At 42.9% G+C, this 22,774-nt stretch overlaps 1 protein-coding gene across 6 annotated transcripts in view; it reads right to left on the bottom strand.

Annotated features, from left to right (window-relative positions):
- The window catches only part of ralgapa1 (Ral GTPase activating protein catalytic subunit alpha 1), a 92,999-nt gene that overhangs the window by 41,517 nt on the left and 28,708 nt on the right, over positions 1 to 22,774 (bottom strand). For all 6 annotated transcript variants that reach the window (XM_034135203.1, XM_034135206.1, XM_034135205.1 and 3 more), the window contains 17 exons: positions 22,379 to 22,543; positions 22,104 to 22,297; positions 21,914 to 22,012; positions 17,552 to 17,707; positions 14,990 to 15,118; positions 14,736 to 14,861; positions 12,212 to 12,270; positions 11,786 to 11,894; positions 9,313 to 9,423; positions 8,964 to 9,032; positions 8,722 to 8,859; positions 7,630 to 7,813; positions 5,476 to 5,594; positions 4,868 to 4,987; positions 3,520 to 4,144; positions 2,584 to 2,699; positions 2,240 to 2,364 (listed from right to left, as the gene is read on the bottom strand). In XM_034135203.1, the coding sequence (XP_033991094.1) occupies positions 2,240 to 2,364; positions 2,584 to 2,699; positions 3,520 to 4,144; positions 4,868 to 4,987; positions 5,476 to 5,594; positions 7,630 to 7,813; positions 8,722 to 8,859; positions 8,964 to 9,032; positions 9,313 to 9,423; positions 11,786 to 11,894; positions 12,212 to 12,270; positions 14,736 to 14,861; positions 14,990 to 15,118; positions 17,552 to 17,707; positions 21,914 to 22,012; positions 22,104 to 22,297; positions 22,379 to 22,543 (2,644 nt within the window). The remainder of the gene's footprint in view (positions 1 to 2,239; positions 2,365 to 2,583; positions 2,700 to 3,519; positions 4,145 to 4,867; positions 4,988 to 5,475; positions 5,595 to 7,629; positions 7,814 to 8,721; positions 8,860 to 8,963; positions 9,033 to 9,312; positions 9,424 to 11,785; positions 11,895 to 12,211; positions 12,271 to 14,735; positions 14,862 to 14,989; positions 15,119 to 17,551; positions 17,708 to 21,913; positions 22,013 to 22,103; positions 22,298 to 22,378; positions 22,544 to 22,774) is intronic.

The raw sequence follows: 22,774 nt of genomic DNA, 5'->3' as shown, positions 1-22,774 counted from the left end.
TACAAAGACACAATAAACACAGCAGCATAATAATAAAACTGCACACTAACAGTGCCGTAAAAAGAGCAGATCAAAACAGACAATGTTACGGAGCAACTGCAGCAGGCAGCCGCCTGTGGCAGCGCCATTTCACCTCCCTTCTTCTTCTTTCTCTCTTTGCAATTATGTCTCATATTTATGTCCCATGTATGTCTTTGTTTTAACATGTAAACATCCTATTGGGTTTTAGAATGAAGATTTGAAAGTGTATTGTCATTGTCACCCTCCAAAAAAAAAAAAAAAAGAATCTCTTAGAGAGACTTTTGCTGGCATATTGCACGAAAGATTTTTAGGAAAAAACGAATAAACTAGGAATACTAAAACACATGTATGCCTTACAAACGAAAAAAGCTGTGATCCATGTTGCTGCAATACATGTGTGGGAAGTCCTTTATACATGTTTATCTCCCTAAGAACAACCCCAAAGCCTGATGAATGCAAACGAGAGAAAAGATTCACATTCAACAAAGTATTTTGAGCCAATTAGACAACGTTTTCCACACTCACACCGAACAGCATTTCATCTTCTCAATGACTCTGGCCTGGAACACACAATGCCGAGGTATCACTTTAAATATATCTGGCCAGCTAATGGACACTCATCTCTCTTCATACTTTATCCAGGGAATTACACCTCCTGCATTCAGCCTGCACAATGGCCTCCTTTGTGTGTGTGTGTGGACGAGAGTGTGATAATGAGTTTAGTACTCTATTGATCGAACTCAAGCCATTTGGAGTTAGAATAAAGGGCAGTAGTTGAAAAAGATGGTTGAAAAAGAGGCAAATCAGAAGAAAGCACATGTGCATGAGGCGAAAAAGAAAACAAGTGCATTAATAGGGAAGAGAATGGCGGGATATATGGATAAAAAAAAGGAAGAGAGTGTCTAATCATCTATTATTGTCCCCTTACGTCTCTCCAGGTATTCAAATTGGACATCAGACACGAAGATACTGACAGTAGTGTGTGTGTGTGTGTGTGTGTGTGTGTCCCCTTTTATGCTTTTCCCAATAATCCAGGGTGTAAATGGAGTCTTTGAGAGCAGAGAATGAGGCCATTACCAAGTATCAGTTTAATAAAGAGCAAATTGCCGTCTCTCTCTCTTTCTCTCCCGCTCTTTCACTCTTTTTCTCCCTGTGTGAGAGTGAAAAGAATGACGTGTCATTATCAGTCCACTCCAAGCCTCACCGCCCAGGTCTCCGTTTTTATATCAGCGGTGCGGAGGTTGGTGGCTTCGGCCTCTCCACCGATGCCTGGACTATTCCAATGAAAGGCTTTTGTTTCGGTTAAAGAATAGGGTCCTGTCCTTTTCTGTGTGAAGAGGTAGTGGGGTGTCGTGCGTGAAATAATGTTGTGTTTGAATGATGTGCCGTATTCTTTATTTCCACGGTCCAGTCGCCAGTGTACAAACAGAAGTGCTTGTCGGATATAGATACAGAAGAATTACATTTTTCAGTTGTGTCTGACATGTCAAGATGACCTGTAGTAAAACAACAGCTATTTTAAATTGGGATTTTTGCTTTTGAAGAGGTCATGTTTATTAAGTAACCCTCGATTTGTGAGACTTTCAGAAGATTGACGTTACAATAGTTTATACTTTAGGTAGTTGGGCAGTAGGACCCACAACATGTTTTTACATTTTTGGCAAATTCTTTGTTATTATTTAGACTTTCCTTTTTGAGAAGGCTTATAGGGCTGGCTCAGGCTAACCTTGAATCCGCCCATAGTTGTGCTGATATAGGCTTAAGACTTTCCATTTTGATGAAGCTCATATTATTTATTATATATATATATATATATATATATATATATATATATATATATATATATATATATTCGGATATGAATACCTCTGATAGACTTTCACTACTCTTTATCTCTATGCATTCTGTACCCTGTTACTAACTCAGCAGCTGAAATGTTCTTGTCTCGAAAACAGTGAATGTCAAAAATACTAATACACTTTTTAAAATAAGGTCAGCTAAGTTTTTATTAGACAGGGTTACACTCTGAAATATACACAGACCTTTTCGAAATGAAAAAAAAAACTTCCAAAACATTTAGTTACATGTGTGCGTGTGCGTGTGCGTGTGCGCGTGTGTGTGTGCGTGCGTGTGCGTGTGCGTGTGCGTGTGTGTGTGTGCGCGCGTGCGTGCGTGTGCGTGTGCGTGCGTGCGTGTGTGTGTGTGTGCGCGTCCTCACCTCTTCTCCCAGGAGTTGAGGCCCAGGATGTTGATGAGCAGTCTGCAGTAGTAGAAGGCGGACTGAGGCGTCTCAGTGTCCGGCTCCGGCTGCTGCACCGCCCTCATGTTCAGATCCTCTCCTCTCTGACACATTCAACAGTTCAAGCAAAAACAAATGTTAGGAAAATATAAAATAAATAGAAATGTATTTTATATGCGAGAGCTATGAGTGAGAGACTCTTTTTAGTGATGTCATCTGTTTTAAAGCAGGACTGGAAACAGCACATTCTGATATTTTTGCTTTGGATTGAAAGATTGAAAAAGATAATAAATATTGAAATCGATGCATTGGACACAACGTACATGGAGGACAAACTCTCTTTCGGCAGCGCTCTGCTTCAGGATGGCGTTGATCACGTCGTTCTCTTGCTTTTCTGACACACACGCTGGAGGAGGGGCCGGGATGTTGAGCGGCATGCCTAAGGACCAATCAGGGGACAAAGCTTTCATTCTCTTTGAAGATCCAGGACAACAGATGAAATTGACAGTAACACGTTCCTATATTTATACACGACTAGTTGAGGGATGTCAATCTGGAGATTTCTCATTGAAACTCTGCCTCAATAGGTTGCTGAGCAACGGAAGTGATTTCTGAGCGAATTACTATTCATTTAGATATACATAATTGAAGTAGATCTTAAGTCACTGCTAGGTCTGATCAGTCAGACAGTAAAAGCTGTGAAATTCATCCAAATGTTCAGGTGGCGCCTCTGATTTGGCATGAAGACAGATATGTTTATGGACAGTCTAGAGCTACATTCACAAGACATGTGGTAAAATGGCTCTGGGCTTATGTTGCCGTTGTTTTACTTTGGAGAGAGCGGCTCCTGAAATACTTAGTTACAATTATTCCAACTTTGTCCTTGAATACCGCTGACCTTTTAATGTGCAACAAGTCAGATGACAGATGTGCATTGCAAGCTAACAGGGGAGTTCACCATACAACATATTTAACTAGCAGTTACATTTGCAGTCTTAGGGAGAGTTCGGCAGAACTGACATACAGCCTGGACACTTCCGTGTTCTGTTTGAATCAACGTGTCATTCTCCAGCTAGCTAGTTTTTCAGTCAATGTAGCTACAAAAGGTTCATGATAATGCATGTTTGCCCAGTATTTGTTTTATTGTAAAACCTAGACTTCAGATTGAGTAACTAATGCAGAACATTTCTAATAGGAAGTCCATAGTGTGTGTGTGTGTGTGTGTGTGTGTGTGTGTGTGTGTGTGTGTGTGTGTGTACCTGCTCTCTGTAGACACTCGGGGCTCGAGTACCCCAGGTACTGCAGCATTTCATCCAGCGAGTCGTCCCCCTCCCTCAGCGAGTCCCACGCTGGCACCGCCTCCCGACACACCCGTTTAGCCAATGGCGGCGCGGGAAACTGCTCCAGGCCCGACTCGCCCTGATCCCGCTCACCATCCATCCTATGCTCTATCCCCTCCTCCTCCTCTTCTTCTTCATCATCTTCTCCTCCATCTCCCATCCCCTCCTCGGTGTCTCTCCTCTCCTCCTCTCCTTCCCCCTGTAACTCCTGCCTTTCACCCTCCGTCCCTCTCCGTCCCTCCTCTGCTGCCTCGATATCCTCCTGCCCGCCCTCCTCTTCGCTGTCTTCTTTCTTCAGTCCCATCTTTTTCGCCGGACCTCCCGGTGGAGTGCGTAAATGAAGATTGCCGCCGTGAGGGGATTGTGTGTGTGGCATGAATGTGTGTGTGGGGCTGTTCGGGGAGCAGGGCGGGGGTCCGTAGAGAACGGCAGAGTCCCAGGAGTGTTTCCCCGCCACGTCTCGGACGATGACGCGGACGCAGGCGGGGGCGGAGGACAAACCGGCCGTCATCCCGCCTCCTGGAACACCGGACTCTGAGCGGATCTGGGACAAAGAGGAGGACAGCGTTTAGACTAAAGACCACCAAATATGAATCTTCAAACAACCACACAGCTCAACTGCCCTAAAGCGTCTTCCTCATAGTTACACCTTCTTTACACTTGATAGAACTTTGATCAGAAAAACTAAAATGATTTTAACTTGATCAATCAACTCAGGGTAGAGAGGGTTCATTTAATATAAAATAATAACAAACAATTAAACAAATGTACACTACACAAGGCTTAATATGAAAAAAATAAAAAAACACTAAAACATAGGCGTCTATATCGCTATCAGCTAAATTGCTACGGCAAACATTGGTTTCGATATTGGCCAAAATATGACTCCAAACAGAAATGTGACATGTGTGCATCTCTAATAAAGAAACTAAGTTCTAAAAGGACCGGAAGCCAAAGCTACTCATCCAGCACCGGTGATTTGTTTCAGCGTCTTGTGTTTGTCGGTCGTTTTGCGGTTACATTCTGTACCAGTTCTTGGCGGGCAGTTGCGGCGTCATTAAGGCAATTAACAAAAGAAAATATGCAATGTAGGCATGTTAACTTACTAAGTAACATTTCCATTCTTACATGGCTAAATACAAATGAAGACGCTTTAACTACCATGATGTTCAGATAATGTTAGTGGCTGTATTTTAGTGCAACCTTGGTTTTGTTTTATAGGTTAAGTGTCAGATTTCTCCAGCCCCTTTCTTTTGATTGAGGTTACCTGATACACGGAGAGCAGCGTGGAGCCGTTCAGAACCAGGAACTGCAGGTTAGGGGAATGGAAAAGCTCCGGTCCGAGATCTGCACTCTCACAGAACGGGTTATCTTGGTTTTCACACACCTAGAACAACATAGAAAAGTGTGTTGTTACAGCAAAAGATGTAAGATCTGATTAAAGCATCAAGACTGGTTTATGATGTGTATTCCCCGAAGGACAAACACGTCCCATCAGCATATAGATTTGTGAAGGAATGAGTCCTAAAACCCGGTAATGATTCAGCATAGTTGGACTTTGCGTTTTTTTTGCCTCGTTTTAATTCGATGTCTGAAACAAGGTTGATTGTTAACACCAGTTTCTAAACAGGGTGCGTGCTAACAAGTGGCTAAATGAGACTCAACGGTTGTCGGGCACATTTCACGGCATCATGCCAAACACAAAGAAAATCATCTCAGTGGTTTGGATTCCAAAGTTGTGCGTCTATAAATTGGTGTTCCCGTTGGAGGAACCAGTGCAATGCTAACTTTTAGGTTGCCTACAATTGTAAGTCCTCCCTGCATCACTCCGTAGAGTACATCACACTGGTATTATTAGCAGCAATCCCACAGTACCTGGCTGGACAGAGTGGCAGGCCCTCCGGACATGGGGTAATGGCCTAGATGGTTGACTAGGTGTGTGATTACAGTGCTGGCTGCGATGGAGACCAGGCCATGCTGAATTCGGCTTCGCACTGCAGAAAGAGGACAGAGGACATGTTTTTTTAGAACAATACATTTAAATCAGCAAATATTAAAAGTGTACAGTCTTTGTTTACTGTCTCTTTTTTGACAAAAGAACCTAATTGGTGTGTGGAGCGTTGAAAACAGAAAATACATTATTTTGCGAAGCGCTGGAGTAATTGGAATATTATTGTATATGTATTTTTAACATGATATCTAAGGAGGAGGATAAGGGCCACGTGCATTCATTTTTTTTTAATGAGATAAAGACAGAATTCTGAGATTAATGTCAGAATTCCAAAAATATGATATTATTATATATCTTGGAATTCTTACTTTTTACACGGAATTCTGACTTTAATCTCATCTTTTACAAAAATGTTTGGTCTGATCTAAAAAATGTGGCCCTTATCCTTTTCCGTATATATACATTTTTCGTGACATCAATAAACCCAGAAAAGAAATGGTGTTCTCACAAAACATTGATATATTCTTGTTGAGCAAAAAAGAATGACAAAAAAAATGCTTAAAGATACGTGCAGACAAAACGCCCCACTGTGTAAAGACCTTTACTTTTTATACTTGCAAGTTAGGAGAAAACTTCAGGAAGAGGTCTAAACAAACACATTCAGCTCGTACATAGTTTGCCTCATGCTGAGCAGAAGCCAATGCCATCACACACTGTGCTGCCAGCAGATCCTGGCTAATCAACATCATTACACACACACTGTGACACACACACTGTGACACACACACTGTGACACACACACTGTGACACACACACTGTGACACACACACTGTGACACACACACACACGCACACTATAGCTTGTTATTGGCAGGGCTGTGTGTAGAGTACAGATATGTATTGACCAGACATTCTCAACATCTCCCTGAACCTCAGGAGAGCTTTAGGAGGAGGAAGGGAAAGGACATTTCAGTAAAAAATGAAAATAATAAATAATATTAGTAGAGATTGAAGCTAAAAGAATAACAGAGGAAAGGAAGAGAAGATGGAAATAAAGAGGGAGAGAGGAGAAGTGAAGCGTGGTCTATCGTGGTGCTCCGGTCATTAGCCGAGACGCTGATCCTGGTGGATCACAGCAGGGGACAATACACACTCTCACACGGATACAGACAGACAGGTACACACACACACACACACACACACACACACACACACACACACACACACACACACACACACACACACACACACACACACACACACACACACACACACACACACACACACACACCACACACACACACACACACACACACACCACACACACACACACACACACACACACACACACACACACACACACACACACACACACACACACACACACACACACACACACACACACACACACACACACACACACACACACACACACACACACACACACACACACACACACACACACACACACACGTCAGCGTGCGTGCCAATACATCACTTTACATACAGAGAGGTATTACAGAGTCGTAACGGGGTGACGTAATCAGGATACAAAACAAGTATACTCTGATAAGGTTACTGATTATATTTAGGTAACTAGTATTTGTAATGAAATACATTAAAGGGTAGGGTTTTTCAGAAATGAGGTGATTTAAAAAAAATTACTTAATATCTGAAAATTAACTTCACTTTTGAAAATTCAATGACTTTTGAAAAATCATTGTATTTTTCAAAGTACATTTTTATCCCATTTCTCATGATGATTCAATAAAAAAAAAAATTCCCTCATTTCTGAAAATAACTACAATTACGAAGAAATCACCTCAGTTATCAAAAATTGCAAGATTATCCCAAATGACCTACTTTTGATTTGGTAAAGGGGAACAATTTCTGAAAAATCACCATATTTAAAAAAAAAATCCCAACCCTGCTGGATATAGGTTTCTGCTGGTTGTATTTTTGTAATGTTTCTGACCGTGTGAAAAGCAAAATACATATCCTCATGCTCATTCACAAAAGATACCAAATGATCATGTAAATGTTGTGTTTTGTGTGTCCTCTGAGTGTGTGATATTCTACCTTCGGTGACAGGCTGCAGTTTGCTGGAGCGCTCAGAGTCCGGGCTGTGCAGCGGTTCTGGTTCTCGGAGGCTCTCTAGCGGCAGGAACGGGTCGTAGTCCGGACTCAGCAGGTCGGACATCTGCAGCGGGTAATACTTAGGACTGTTGAACGACTGGGCTCCATACACACAGCCGTGTAACACCTGGAATATTTCAAAAAGGAAAGGGACATCAGATTTAACTCCATTGAGCCTCATTAATAGCCCATGTTCAGCTTTACTTCCCTGATGCTTACACTTTATGTGATGAACACTTATCTTCAATATAGGATTAGTTTTGGGGGAATGTATGCTTAACAGTGTGCTAAGTGTAAGTTATGACCAGGTTAACATTAATAACAGAATGTGAAGAGTGTTGCTGTTATAACAAATACTTGTATGTATTGTATGCAGAGATATTGGGTGGCTGTGGCTCAGGAGGTAAATGGGTGTCTGGGGGTCAACCGTTGGTACTACAACTTCCATATCAGTATGTGACGTCATTCGGCCCAAAAATAATTTGCCCATTAAGAAACATTGGGAAAGAGACGTCAGTAAATTGCATAGTCAGGGCATTCTGGCTCCATGCGCCACTGAGCAACTTTCCTCCCGCCTACGACACTGTATCCAGTTCCCTTTAAACATCCTTTCAGTCAACATGTCAAAATGTCAGCAAATTGCTCCCCTCTTGTTACTCTAGATGGGTTAGGCATTACCTCTACAAAGAGGTAATGCCTCTTTGTAGAGGCATTACCTCTACAAAGAGGTAATGCCTCTAATAAATCCAACTGTACGAGTGTTTAGATTTTTTTTACAATTTAACGTTTTTGTGTGAGTGTTGGCAGAAATGTGTTTTGGAGATAGAGCCGACATCTCTACGGCCGATATCTGCCGCCCTCAGCAAGTCACATCAAAACTCTAAAATTCTAAATTGATAACAAGCACTACATGTTAGAGGATTTAATTGTGATTATCGGTTCAATTGTCCCTTTAATATATGATTTTTCCCTATAGTTTGAAGAGCATAATTGACCTTATGTTAAAGATGATGAGACACACACACACATTCGTACCTTATAAATACAGCTGAGCAGGGTCTTGGTGGGCTGCTCCTTCTCCGGGGGGCTTCTGGTCTGAACGGGCTGGAGGAGAGTCTTTGGAGGCAGAGCCATCACCCAGTCCAGCAGACACAGCAGGAGGGACACCACCAGCTGACACACACAGGCACACAATAAACATACACATGGGTAAAAGGTGAGTTTCTAAGCAGAAAGAGGAATACAGTGAAAGATGGGAAAGTGAATGTGTGTGTTACCCTTTTATCCAGCTCATGAGGAGAAGTCTCGGTAGTAGGCAGCAAGTGTGTGATGGTGGCGATCAGAATCTAAGAACAAATCAAATCAGAGAAGAATTGTTTTTCTACATCAGAACTGTTACAATGATTACTTCTGGTTAGAATTTAATCATGTAAAAATAAATCCAAAAATAAGAAAATATTATATTACATCTGACTTCATTTCTCACTAGATAATCTACACACCTATAATCAGAAACTGTTGGAATACAACTATACGTGTTAAACTGCATTAGATAAATACCTACTACTTGTTTATCTAAGTATTTTTATATACATATATATATCTATATAACAAATAAAGTCTCACCTCTACGATCTTCTTTGGAGTGTCGGGGGGGAATTCCTGAAGATAATCCACGTGGCTGATCAGGAGGTGCAGGATGTCCGACGCCACCAGGGCTACATTCTTATTGGGGTACTGCCAACACAATCAAATAAGTGAGTTCATTCACAGGTTTTTGGAGCAAACGCATTATTTTATCCACTCATTTAATAATATATATGATTCGGGAAACAAGTACTCTAATTTTTGGTACTTAAGTAAAAGTATGAAAGTATTGGCTTAAAAGTATACTTAAGAAAGATTTGAATGCAGGTCTCTACTTGTAATTGTTTTACAATTAAGGAACGCCACTTTTTTAAAGTATAAAATCTGAGTTCTTCATACACATATTTTAGAACAAAACGTAAAAGAATCCTGAATATTTACCACATTCCTTATTTAAGGCATCTAACCAAAAAAAACATTTAAAAATAAATTGACTTTAAAATAATGGAAGCTTAAGAGCTTAAAATGCTAACTCATTCCCGGGTTTTAGGACTCATTCCTGCATCAATCTATAATGCACAACTGCTTCTTAACTGGGGCAACAAATACGTTTGTCATAATCCTATATTATCAAATCGAATTTATTGTGATCCTTTATTCTTGTAATGTATATCCATGGAACTGCCCCCCCCCCTACCTCAAGGAACTCCTCACCCCTCATACTTCCTTGCGGACCTCCCGCTCCAGCAAAACCAACCTCCTCAAACCCCCCAGGACCAAGCTCCGTACTATGGGAGACCGGGCTTTCTGCTCGGCTGCTCCCAGACTGTGGAAGGCTCTCCCCGACCACATGAGAGCACAGACCGTGGAGGCTTTTCAAAAAGGCCTCAAAGCCCATCTGTTCAATAGAGCCTTTCCCTAGACCTTTTATTTATTACTACCCTTTTATTATTTCATTGTTTGTTTTTACTGCTTTTTAATCATTCTACCGTGTTGTGTACTGTTTTTATTTAGTTCCATGCTAAATGCTTGTAGCACTTCGGGATCTGAACTCAGATATGAAGTGCGTTTATAAATTAAACCCATTATTATTATTATTAATGTTATATATTATAAGGGTGTTAATCTTTCTTTTATTTATACAATAGCATGCAGGTCAATTAGTGACAAGAGAAATAAATAACAGATGCTACAATGAGGATTACAACATGGAAACTAAAAATGCTTCTAGATACGAGGAGGAGCGGGTAGCGGGAACAAGACGGCAGGAAGTGGCTCCACATGGAAATATGACAATCCCTACAGCTTTGTTTATGTGTGTGTGATTGTGTGTGTGTGTGTTTGAATGTCACTGGGCCTGTGTGTGGGGCTACTGGCTGCTGGTATGAAGGCAAGAGATGCAAGTGGACAAGATGTGTGCACAGCTTGCAGCATTCCCTCTGGATTAGTGTCCTATCTGAAGGAGGACCAAACATATTGACTGTCCAGGGTTTGCTCCCAGGAGTCAGTGAATGCTAGTGTGTGTGTGTGTGTGTTGATGTGATGTTGTAGCTGGCCATTGGCTGCCGATACACGGGCTAGGGATTCCAAGGTGGAAGAGGTATGTGTGTGTGTCCATCTAGAGCCACTTGGCGGCAGATGAGACAGTGAATGTTGGACAGTGTTTCTGATCCACAGGCCTGAAACAGACAATACCAACTGAGGCAATTTACAAGAAAATGTTTGTTTATCACTCTTTGGCTACACAACACTAGCAATGCAGCTCTCATTGTGTGGTATTAAACCATTGTTTAAAAAGAGGATTGTGAATTACATTCAAGAAGAAAAATATATCAGTATTCGTTTGTATTGGAAGTTTTTGTTATTATAACAGTTTATTAATATTACTAGCTATTGATGTCACACTCGGGGTTTGAATGAGGAAAGGTGTGCAGAGGAAAAATAAAAGTCGTATTTGACTCTCCTTGATGATGTTCTAATTCATTCTTGAGTTGAGACAATGGTGAGACTAAATTGAGCATGGTGGATAATATTGTTATAATTATGCATACAAGAGCAACATTAAAATGTTTTGACATTACAAATATCTGGTCAAAAGCTAAAATATCGATTTAAATATGGAAATATATTTGTATAATGTTTAAAATTATTTTTATAACATAAAATATGATGTTTATGAAGGACAATATCTTGTTTTGACCTGACAATGTATTGTTATCAAATGAAAATATCTTATCATAATATGAAAATACATTTTTGATAATAAACATATGCTGTTTAAATATTCAAATATCTTGTTACAATATTCAAATATTGTGTTTTATATATGATGTATGATTAATATAAAAAAAAAAAATCTTGTTATCATTAAAAGATTATGTCATAATCTTAAAAATATCTGGGTATAAAAAAACAAATATGTTGTTTAATAATATAAAAACGTATTGGATTCCAAATGAAATGCAACCCTTCAATGACCATTAAATAAGCTATATTTTGAATAGTCACTGACCTTCAGAGTGACGCAGATGACATTGAGAGCGTCTTTTATCTGCGGGTGCTGAGTCCCGTGAGCCAGCTCCTCACACAGCCAGATCCCCAGACTGCACAGAGCCACACACCTGAAGGAACACAAACACACTGTGTGAGCATGTGATGCTGTTATACACACACAGTAATAGATAGTCCTGCAAAACTCCACATATATGTAAACATGCTTTACACACGTAGATATTAGGAATATCAAATGTGGAAGCGCCCTAAAGCAAGCCAAGCATAAGGTGGATAACAACAGAGTGAAAACTAGATTTCCCCTTCTGGAATTAATAATATACGTCTTCTTCTAAATGTTGGGGGACTAAAAAATAGAAACACATTTAAATAAAAGCTATCCAACTCTATACCACAAACTATGATATTAAAAAATGAAATATGTTACCTAGCAGGAGCAGAGGGTTCGTCCCTGGCAGAGGTCAGGATGGTTTTGATAATGTGCTCCTAAAAAGCAAAGCATACACAAAAAGACAGTGAATTCACACAATACAAGACATCAGACATATCTACATGCATGTCGCAACTTCTTCTACAGGTCCCACACACAAAGTTAGGTGTGTGTCACAAAGACTCAAACTTGCATTGGTTTTTCAGATAGTGAGAAAAGTGATGCATGGGATTACATCAACTTTCAAACACACTCGCTGGTCCCGTCCCTCTGGTCGCTGCTAATGTCCGCTCAGTGATTCAGAACAAGTATGTGCTTTGTAAGGAACCAGTGAGCGGGGCTGAGGTGCTGCCACGCATGGCATTATCTGTTTACACGGCGACAACAACAATAACAACATCACTGCAATAGCTCTGGACTGGTACAAGAATGAGTAATGAGACATTAACCTAATAGTTTGGTTCTATAACCCCCCGCTGACAGCAGCCTGATGTGTTACAGGGTTTTGACTGACCTGGATTACACACAGAGATGGGGGCAGTTTTAAAGTATCCTGACATGTTAGAAGGTGGTAAGGATATTGTAATGATACAACTTTTACGTCATTACTGTTATCATCTTTCTACCTAGAGAATTGTTTTTGTTTGTTTATCAAAACATTTCGTAGGAACTTTTCCTATAAAGCATATCTTCTTTTATAACAAACTCAGAACCTGTTTGTTACATTGCTTTGTTGAGTACTCGATGCCGATTGGTCAATTTTGAACATTCTGTGGTCTGCTCTTTTCGCTATCAGACCGCTGCCAAGGACAGCAGACTGTTACCAAGGATAGCAGACCACCTTTAAGGACAGCAGACCATTGCTAAGGATAGCAGACCGTTGCTAAGGATAGCAGACCGTTGCTAAGGATAGCAGGCCGTTGCTAAGGATAGCAGACCGTTGCTAAGGATAGCAGACCACTGTTAAGGACAGCAGACCGTTGCTAACGATAGCAGACTGTTGCTAGGGATAGCAGACCGCTGTTAAGGACAGCAGACCATTGCTAAGGACAGCAGACCGTTGCTAAGGATAGCAGACCGTTGCTAAGGATAGCAAACCGCTGTTAAGGACAGCAGACCGTTGCTAAGGACAGCAGACCGTTGCTAAGGATAGCAGACCGCTGTTAAGGATAGCATTTAAAGTCTGTTCAAAATGACAGACTTTAAATGTTGTCCCTTTTAATTTAAAGGTCCCCTATTATACTGTTTTTCATCAATATATTATAGGTCTCAGATATATACAAAACATGTCTCTGAAGTGTTTGGCTCGAAATACCAAACAGATCATTGTAGCATCCCATAATCCCCTCTGTTTCAGCCCTGTTCCAAAAGTGCTGATTCTGGGTTTGTTACTTTAGATGAAAATAAGGAGCCACTCCCCACGCCCCTCTGAGAGATATTTGGTTAAAAAGAACACAATGGTGCTCTAGGAGGAGATTCTAGATTCAACCTTGGTTGGTTATTGGCTAATGGTTACACAAGCCAAAAAAACGTTATGACATCATAAAGTGGCCAAAATCTGATCAGCTCATTTTCAGGTTTTTATATAAATGGATCAGGACAAAAAGAGAGCAAATATTTTTTCAGAATCTCTTTACACAGAGGGGACACATGTTTATGTATAAAATACATGAAAAAGTGGAGTTTGCATAATAGGTGACCTTTAATGAAATTACACTCAAGTTAAATCTCCCAGTCACATAGCCAAGCAAAACATAAACATGGTCAACAAGTCACTAATGTATGGCCGATGCATCGGTTCATCCCTAATTATTATTAGGGGCGTTCACACCAAGTTCTTTTCCCACAATAGTTCATGAGAACTCAGTTCATGATAACTCTTTTAGTTCTGATGAACTAAAGCAGATCGCGTTCACACCGCAATGAGTTCCTGGGGGTGGATTAGGCAAATGAAGCCGCTGACTTCTTCTTCTTCTTCTGCTTTGGGTTTACTGGCAGGCCGCAAACCACTTCACGGCGTATACTGCCACCCGGAGTCCCCGGCCGGAAGTCCCCGGAATTGGGAAGCTGTAGAAGTAGAACAGTAGAAGCTGCTGGGACTCCCAGCAGCTTCTACTGAAGCCTTCCGAGTAAATCGCCAGAATGCAGACACCTCCTCATCTCCACCGCTCCCATGTTTTCTTTTGTGTTGCCATAAGTTAGTCTCTCTGCGTTTGTGCGCTGAGCTAATGCTAATGCTAATAATGCTAATGCGAGGATAATAAAATGGCAGCTTCACAAAACTCTTTTGGGAGTTTTACGGGGCGTGGTTTGCATTCCGCCCAGCCAATCAGACATAGGAACCTTTTTCTCCCACGAAAGTCCCTGCTCTCTAGCAGGGACTGAAAAGGGGGTACAAATGGTTCTGATGAACTAATTTAGTTCAGGGGGCTTTTTGGTGTGAACGCAAATATATCTGAGTTCTGATGAACTATTGTGGGGAAAGTACTCCGGTGTGAACGCGGCTATTGCTACTATCTACCTTGACGTCAGGGAACTTGGTGAGCACCACATCAGCTGTGGTGGGGTGGAGGGCTGGAAGCTCCTCGTAGAAGTTTGGGAAACATACCAGAGAACCCAGCAGGATCTGGGCCTCCACCCTGGGGGCCTGGGATAGAGGAGGAGGGGTGGAGAAAAGACACAAAGATAGAAGACAGAAGGACACAGGAAATCATGACACTATGTAATATATACTATATAATAATTGCTGCATATGAGTGTGATCCTGTTTCTTACGTTGAGCGATGAGCATGCGGTGACTCTTGACGCTGCGATGATGAAGTCCAGGATCAACATGGTGGCTCCAGGGAGACCGATACTGAAGAAGCGGGGACTGCAGTGTTTTATGATGGTGTTCACAATGTCCTGCAGAAACATTATGTTGTTTAAAAAATACAGCTATAGACAGAAAAATATTCTGGCAATAAGTATGTAGTACAGTAGAGAAGACTTTTTAACCTGTTAAGCCCTGAGCCTGTTTTTCAGGTCTCAGGCTCGAAAATGACATTCCCAGAACAAATGACCATATCTTCCCTTCTAAAAGGCTTAAATTAATAATCTTTTTTCTCAAAGTAATGATAAACCTGTGAGTTGGATGTAGAAAAGTCAGAATCAATATAGATGTTTTTTATTTTAAAGAAAATTCAGATTGAACATAGTAAAAAACTGTAAATTATAGTGTCCGTCCAAAAATTTTGTTTTACTTATAGTGAAAACCACCCTTGGATGATGGGTTAGTAGACTAAAAGCTTTAGGAATCCAAAGTACAACATATAATAAATACCCTGTATCAAGATTGATGCAAAACAAGTTACATTTGACCTTTTTAGAGAGATTTAGCAAAAATAAACCACTTCTGGGGTCATTTGGGTGGATTTTCCATATCTCTGGCTTCCCTTGCTCGATTTTGATGGTTGACACCTCTTTCTGACCGTTAGAGCCAATATAATCGAAGGGGGAGTCCCCCTCACACACTCATTGTGAAGAGAAAAGGTGGGGGCTTTGCGCATGTAACTTTCCATCAGAGTGAACCTATCTCTAGCTTTGACATCTAGAAACGGAAAAGCAGTTTTAATGCTTATGGATTATCAGAAATCATTTCAAAGGGACACAGACACATTGGATTAACCTATGGATTAACTTCAGCAGCGTTTTTATCGTTTTAATGCCATTGAAGACCACTTTGGAGAGACGACAGAGCCAAGATAAAAATGTTAGCATTTTTAGCTACCTAGCGTCACCTGTTTTGATGTCCGTTTTTGCTTATAACGTCGCAAATACGTATAATTCAGTGATAATGTCGATGTCAATCGATTCTGTGTCACCTCACGATGTGAATCGATGTGTTGGATGTGGTGAAAAGATAAATAATAAGGTTTTGTGAGTGATTTTCGGTGCAGTAAGGTGTTAGCATTTTTCGCTCGTTGCTGATTCAGAGGCTCAGTGTTAGCATTGTGGGTTTTCTTTTGAAAAAAAAATAAAAATGATCAGTTAGATGAGTTTCTTCCCGTTACATGGATATAAAACATTCATAGTTTTATTAAATGAACATGCCCTCAGACACTGTTTCCTGCAAGATGTTGCGGCAGTGCCCCGGTACCGGGGTCTCTCGGGCTTAACAGGTTAAAAACAAATTGTACTGGACGAAACATAAATACATGTTTTAAAAACGAGACATGCTTTAAGTCAAAATATGTATTACATTGATTTGGCAAAAGGCTCACGACAGATGTTACAAGCAATCAATTTGAGAGGATATCTTACATATTAAAGGCAGAATTTATTTGACAACATAAGGAGGCCCTTTATTAATTATGTTAAAGATTTGGATTTAACCGACGATGAATCTGGCAACTAGTTGCAGTAACAACGCGAGCTTGTGGACTTATATATGTTTTCCTATAAACATTTTGAACCCTTAACAATTAAAGGTGGGGTAGGTAATTTTGGAGAAACCAGCTCGAGTGCGCTAGAATTTGAAAATACACAGCCGGAACAAATCTGCCACTTCCTTACAGAGCCCCTCCTCCAACACACACGAACGCGCACATGACCAATGAGGGCACGAGATAAGTTTGTGCACAGATGGAAGGCTGACAGGCAGGTAGGCCATCCAGTTATTTTAGCCGGGCCGGCTAAAATGATTGGTCGTGCTTTTTAACAGTACTACGGCTTCCACAGATGACATTTTTTTATGGATTTTTTGTCAAAGCACTTGAGATATTCATTGCTATCGGGATGTTAAGAGCATTCCATGGAATATAACAAAAAGTGTATCTCGAGCCGGTTTCTCAAACTTACCTACCCCACCTTTAATATACAGTACTCCACTGTGTACTCGATTAACATTTTTTACTTTTTCTTAATTTCCTTTTGTTTTTAGTTTGTCTCCTGAGTGAATGCAGCAAAAAAAATTGTGATTTAATTTGACCTTATTAATTTAAAAGGCTGTATTTTATGTTGTTATACATTTAAATAAAAATATTGTGGAAAACAATATATATCACAATAGCAGTCATCATTTTTATATTTTTATATTCAGATAAAGCATGTTTGATTTTATATAAATGTTCCAGCATTTTCTAAACTCTTGTGTTTTATGTTTAGTTTTTTCAACATTTCAAAAGGCTGAATTTTTTTCATAAAGTATTGTGGAAAAAAAAAATAATAATATATAACAATAGCAGCGCCGACTAGAGAGCATTTGCACAAACAAATCCCTGCTTGATCTGAATGGGTTTTTTTCTTACAAACTTTGCTCTACATAATTGTTTTGTCAGACAGCCACACACACTCCACCTGGTCTTGGTGCAGCAGTCCCTGATGCATGATGTTGTAGAAGTGTGTGAGGAAGTCAGTGTTTGGGGAAACATCTTGCCGTCTCTTCATGATCCTGCAGATCAGCTTGTAGGCGTGAAGCTTCCCTTGCTTGTAACGCTCAGTCAGCTTGGTGGCCTGGAGGAAACACACACAATAAATACATACGATGATAAACGTATCCATGCAAGATAAGGGCTTAACCGGCCTGGTTCTGGATGCATAACTGTCTCTATGGATGTTTAAACTGTCTTAATGATTTTTAGCAAACAAATGCATTTTGAGTTCTGTTTATCAAAATAAATACATTAAAAACATGGCAAATTCCATCCATCCATCCATCCATCTTCTCCCGCTTATCCGTGGTCGGGTTGCGGAGGTAGCAGTTCCAGCAGAGAGCCCCAAACTTTCCTTTCCCTGGCCACATCAACCAGCTCTGACTGGGGGATTCCAAGGCGCTCCCAGGCCAGCGAAGATATATAATCCCTCCACCTGGTCCTAGGTGTGCCCCTCGGTCTCCTCCCAGCTGGACGTGCCTGGAACACCTCCCTAGGGAGGCGCCCAGGTGGCATCCTTACTAGGTGCCCGAACCACCTCAACTGGCTCCTTTCGACACGAAGGAGGAGCGGTTCAGCTCTGAGTCCCTCCCGGATGACTGAACTTCTCACCTTATCCCTAAGGGAGACGCCAGCCACCCTGCGGAGAAAACCCATCTCGGCCGCTTGTATCCGCGATCTCGTTCTTTTGGTCATGACCCATCCTTCATGACCATAGGTGAGGGTAGGAATGAAAATGGCCCGGTAGACAGAGAGCTTTGCCTTCTGGCTCAGCTCTCTTTTCGTCACAACAGTGCGGTAAAGCGACTGCAGTACCGCTCCCGCTGCTCCGATTCTCCGGCCCATCTCACGCTCCATTGTTCCCTCACTCGAGAACAAGACCCCGAGATACTTGAACTCCTTCACTTGGGGTAAGGCCTCATTCCCTACTTGGAGTGGACAGTCCATCGGTTTCCTGCTGAGAACCATGGCCTCAGATTTGGAGGTGCTGATCCTCATCCCAGCCGCTTCACACTCGGTTGCGAACCGATCCAGTGAGTGCTGAAGGTCGCAGACCAATGAAGCCATTAGAACCACATCATCTGCAAAAAGCAGTGGTGCAATCCTTAGTCCACCGAACTACAGACCCCCTCCCCCACGACTACGCCTCGAAATCCTATCCATGTATATTACAAACAGGATCGGTGACAAAGCGCAGCCCTGGCGGAGGCCAACCTTCACCGGAAATGGGTCCGACTTACTGCCGAGGACCCGGACACAGCTCTCGCTTTGGGAGTACAGAGATTGGATGGCCCTGAGTAGAGACCCCCTCACCCCATACTCCTGCAGCACCTCCCACAGTAACTCTCTTGGAACCCGGTCATACGCCTTCTCCAAATCTACAAAACACATGTAAACCGGATAAGCATACTCCCTTGCGAGAGTAAAAAGCTGATCCGTCGTTCCACGACCAGGACGGAATCCGCATTGTTCCTCCTCAATCTGAGGTTCGACAATCGGCCTGACCCTCCTTTCGAGTACCTTAGAGTAAACTTTCCCGGGGAGGCTGAGTAGTGTGATGCCTCTATAATTGGCACACACCCTCTGATCACCCTTTTGGGGAACCACCACCCCAGTCTGCCACTCCTTCGGTACTATTTCCGACTTCCACGCAACGTTGATGAGACGTGTCAACCATGACAGTCCCTCAACACCCAGAGCCTTCAGCATTTCTGGGCGGATCTCATCCACCCCCGGGGCTTTGCCACTGTGGAGTTGTTTGACTATCTCAGTGACCTCCCCCCGGGAGATTGGTGTTGATCCCCCGTCATCCTCCAGCTCTGCCTCTACCATAGAGGGCAGAGTTGTCGGGTTCAGGAGTTCCTCAAAGTGTTCCTTCCAAAGCCCTAACACTCCATCAGTTGAGGTCAACAGCATCCCATCCTTACTGTACACAGCTTGGATGGTTCCCTGCTTCCCCCTCCTGAGGTGTTGGACAGTTTTCCAGAACAACTTTGGTGCCACCCAAAAGTCCTTTTCCATGTCTACTCCAAACTTCTCTCACACCCGCTGCTTTGCCTCGGCCACGGCTGAGGCTGCTGTCCTTCGGGCCTGTTGGTACCTTGCAACTGCCTCGGGACTCCCCCGGGATAACAAATCCCTGAAGGCCTCCTTTTTCAGTCGGACGGCTTCCCTGACCACCGGTGTCCACCAGGAGGTTCGAGGGTTACCGCCCCTTGAGGCACCTAAGACCTTGAGACCACAGCTCCCCGCCGCGGCTTCGGCAATAGAGGCTTTGAACACCGCCCACTCTGGTTCAATGTCCCCAGCCTCCACAGGGATGCCCGAAAAGCTCCGCAAGAGGTGTGAGTTGAAGGCCTCCTGAACTTGGGCCTCCTCCAGACGTTCCCAGTTTACCCGCACTACACGTTTGGGCTTACCAGGTCTGTCCAGAGGCTTCCCCCGCCACTCGACCCAGCTCACCGCCAGATGGTGATCAGTTGACAGCTCCGCCCCTGTCTTTACCCGAGTGTCCAAAACATACGGCCTCAGGTCCGATGATACGATAACGAAATCGATCATGGACCTTCTGCCTAGGGTGCTCTGGTACCACGTACACTTATGAGCATCCTTATGTTTGAACATGGTGTTTGTTATGGCCAATCCATGACTAGCACAGAAATCCAGTAACAAACCACCACTCCGGTTCAGATCAGGTGGGCCTCCCAATCACGCCCCTCCAAGTGTCTCCATCATTGCCCACATGTGCGTTGAAGTCTCCCAGCAAGACTAAGGAGTCCCCTTCAGGAGCCCCATACAGGACTCTTTCCAGGGTCTCCAAGAAGGCCGAATACTCTGAACTGCTGTTTGGTGCATAAGCACACACAACATTCAGAGTTCCCCCCCCCATAACCCGCAGGCGTAGGGAGGCGACCCTCTCGTCCACTGGGGTAAACTCCAACAAAGAAGCACCCAACCGGGGGCTTGTGAGTATCCCCACACCCGCCCGGCGCCTCACACCTTGGGCAACTCCGGAGAAGAATAGAGTCCAACCCCTATCCAGAAGTAAGGTTCCAGAGCCGACGCTGTGCTTAGAGGTGAGCCCAACCAGATCCAACTGGTAACGCTCCGCCTCCCGCACAAGCTCCGGCTCCTTCCCCCCCAGATACCTCTTTCACACCAACGCAACTCCTGTTCAAGCTCCGTGCTAGAGCTTTTCAGGTTCAGAACCGGTTCTTCGGTTTAGCTCCGGCTCTTTTCACACCGCCCAGAGTCCGACTGGTGCTGCGTCATTGCGTCATCGTTTGCGTCATGACGTAACCGTTTGCGTGCCTGCTTCATAAAGCCAAACCGCGCGGAACCCCTCACAGCTCACACCGACAACAACAACAATGGCCGATTGTGTTGAAGCGCTACTCGTTTTGGTTTTGCTCTGTCGAAACGAAATGGAAGACCAGTAGGTAGCTGGTCTCTTCAGTGGACCACTGCTGCTTGTTAAGTTTCTCCATCGTTGTGTACAAACTGGATAAAACTCGGGCTTTTTGTTGTTGTTCAGGAGTTGATCCCGCCCCTGCTCCCGCCTCGACGTAAGCGTGACGTATGCGGTGCTTTTGCTCTAGCCGGACAATTTTTTGGTGCTTGAAACAAACCGGATTCCGGAGCTAAGAGGCTGCTCCGCTGCGGTGTGAACAAGAAAACCCGGTGCTTTTCAAGCTCCAGCTCCGAACCGGCCCTGAAACACCGTTGGTGTGAATGAGGTAAGAGAGGTGACGTTCCACGTCCCCAAAGCCAGCTTCTGTCGCCCGGGTCTGGTCCGTCGAGACCCTCTGCTTTCACTGCCACCCTTCTGGCAGCGCACCCGACCCCATCGCTGTTTCCCGTAGGTGGTGGGCCCAATTTGCCATGGGAGACCCTACCAGGAACACAATGTTCCAGACAACACAGCCCCCAGGTTCATCAGGGCACATAAACCTCTCCACCACGGTAAGGTGCTGGTTCTTCTTTTCATTTTCTGTTATTGTAATAATGTTCCTAAAATGAAATTTGCAAATGTTTTGATTGTTTTGAAACGTATGTTTCACAGAGTTTGTACATATTTTGCAATAATATTTGACGTCATTGACCCAAAACGATGTCCCTTGATAACTCAAAAGAGGGCTATTTTTTATGAGCTATGCTTTTTACCCTCACGCTCGAACTTACTTTGTGTTCTTGTACCATAACTGTATATATTAATATTGAATTAGTTGAAAATAAATGATTACATTAAATATCAAGGGTCCTGTAGTGATCCCATGGTCAGGCCTACCTTAAAAAGCCAGGGCGTGAGGATTCTCAAAGGCGGGATCAGATCAGGGGGCCGGGGAGACGACTGGTTGTCCAGAGAAATGCCCAAATTATCTCTTATCTGGAAAGAAAACATACATTTTAAAAACTCTTAATAGAAAGTGTCCCATCTTAGTTAGTGATATAGTTATTAGTGTGTGTTGGTTACACACCTTGGCCAGGTTTTGCCACAGTTCACACAGATAGTCGAAGACCTGAGCGTGGATCTCTGGGTCTTTGATTGTGTTGACGTCGCCCAGGATACCCAGCATCCGTCGCCACATTACAGTGGCAACATCTGCGTGCCATCCGGTCAGAGAGCCGCCCGCCATGACGCTGCAGTCCTCGCTTGGGAACTCACTGGTTTCTATAACCAGTCAATGAAAGGATCAGTTAGTGTTGCTCAGATAAAGAAGTACATATTTGAGAGTGTGTGAGTTTTTCTTACCCAGGTCATCTGGAGTCTGCAGCATTGAGTTGTGGAGCTTCTGGTCCAGCTGTAGGTGTGAGTGTGAGTGTGTGTGGTCAGCGTGGTCTGCTGTCAGCGTGGCCGGGGAGGGTGTCTGGGAGCGAGAACCCCCGAGGGAATGCATGGGAGACGCACTTTCAGAACCTGGACAAAGATTGATATATTACACACATGAGGAGAGGAAAAACACATTTGAAAAACTGTCCAGGAGACAGAATTACTTGCTAAATTCAGGATTTACTGGCTAAAATGTAGAGCTGCTTCTGAAGTGATTGAAATGTGAATGATGGGTGTTGAAAATCTGACACTACACCTCATTGCTGGCTTTAAAAGTTAAATTTAGACATTAATCTATAAAAGATATGTCATATTTTT

This window comes from Trematomus bernacchii, unplaced genomic scaffold (genome assembly GCF_902827165.1).
Source record: "Trematomus bernacchii unplaced genomic scaffold, fTreBer1.1, whole genome shotgun sequence".
Lineage (NCBI taxonomy): Eukaryota > Metazoa > Chordata > Actinopteri > Perciformes > Nototheniidae > Trematomus > Trematomus bernacchii.
This window is presented reverse-complemented; position numbering and strand designations above follow the sequence as displayed.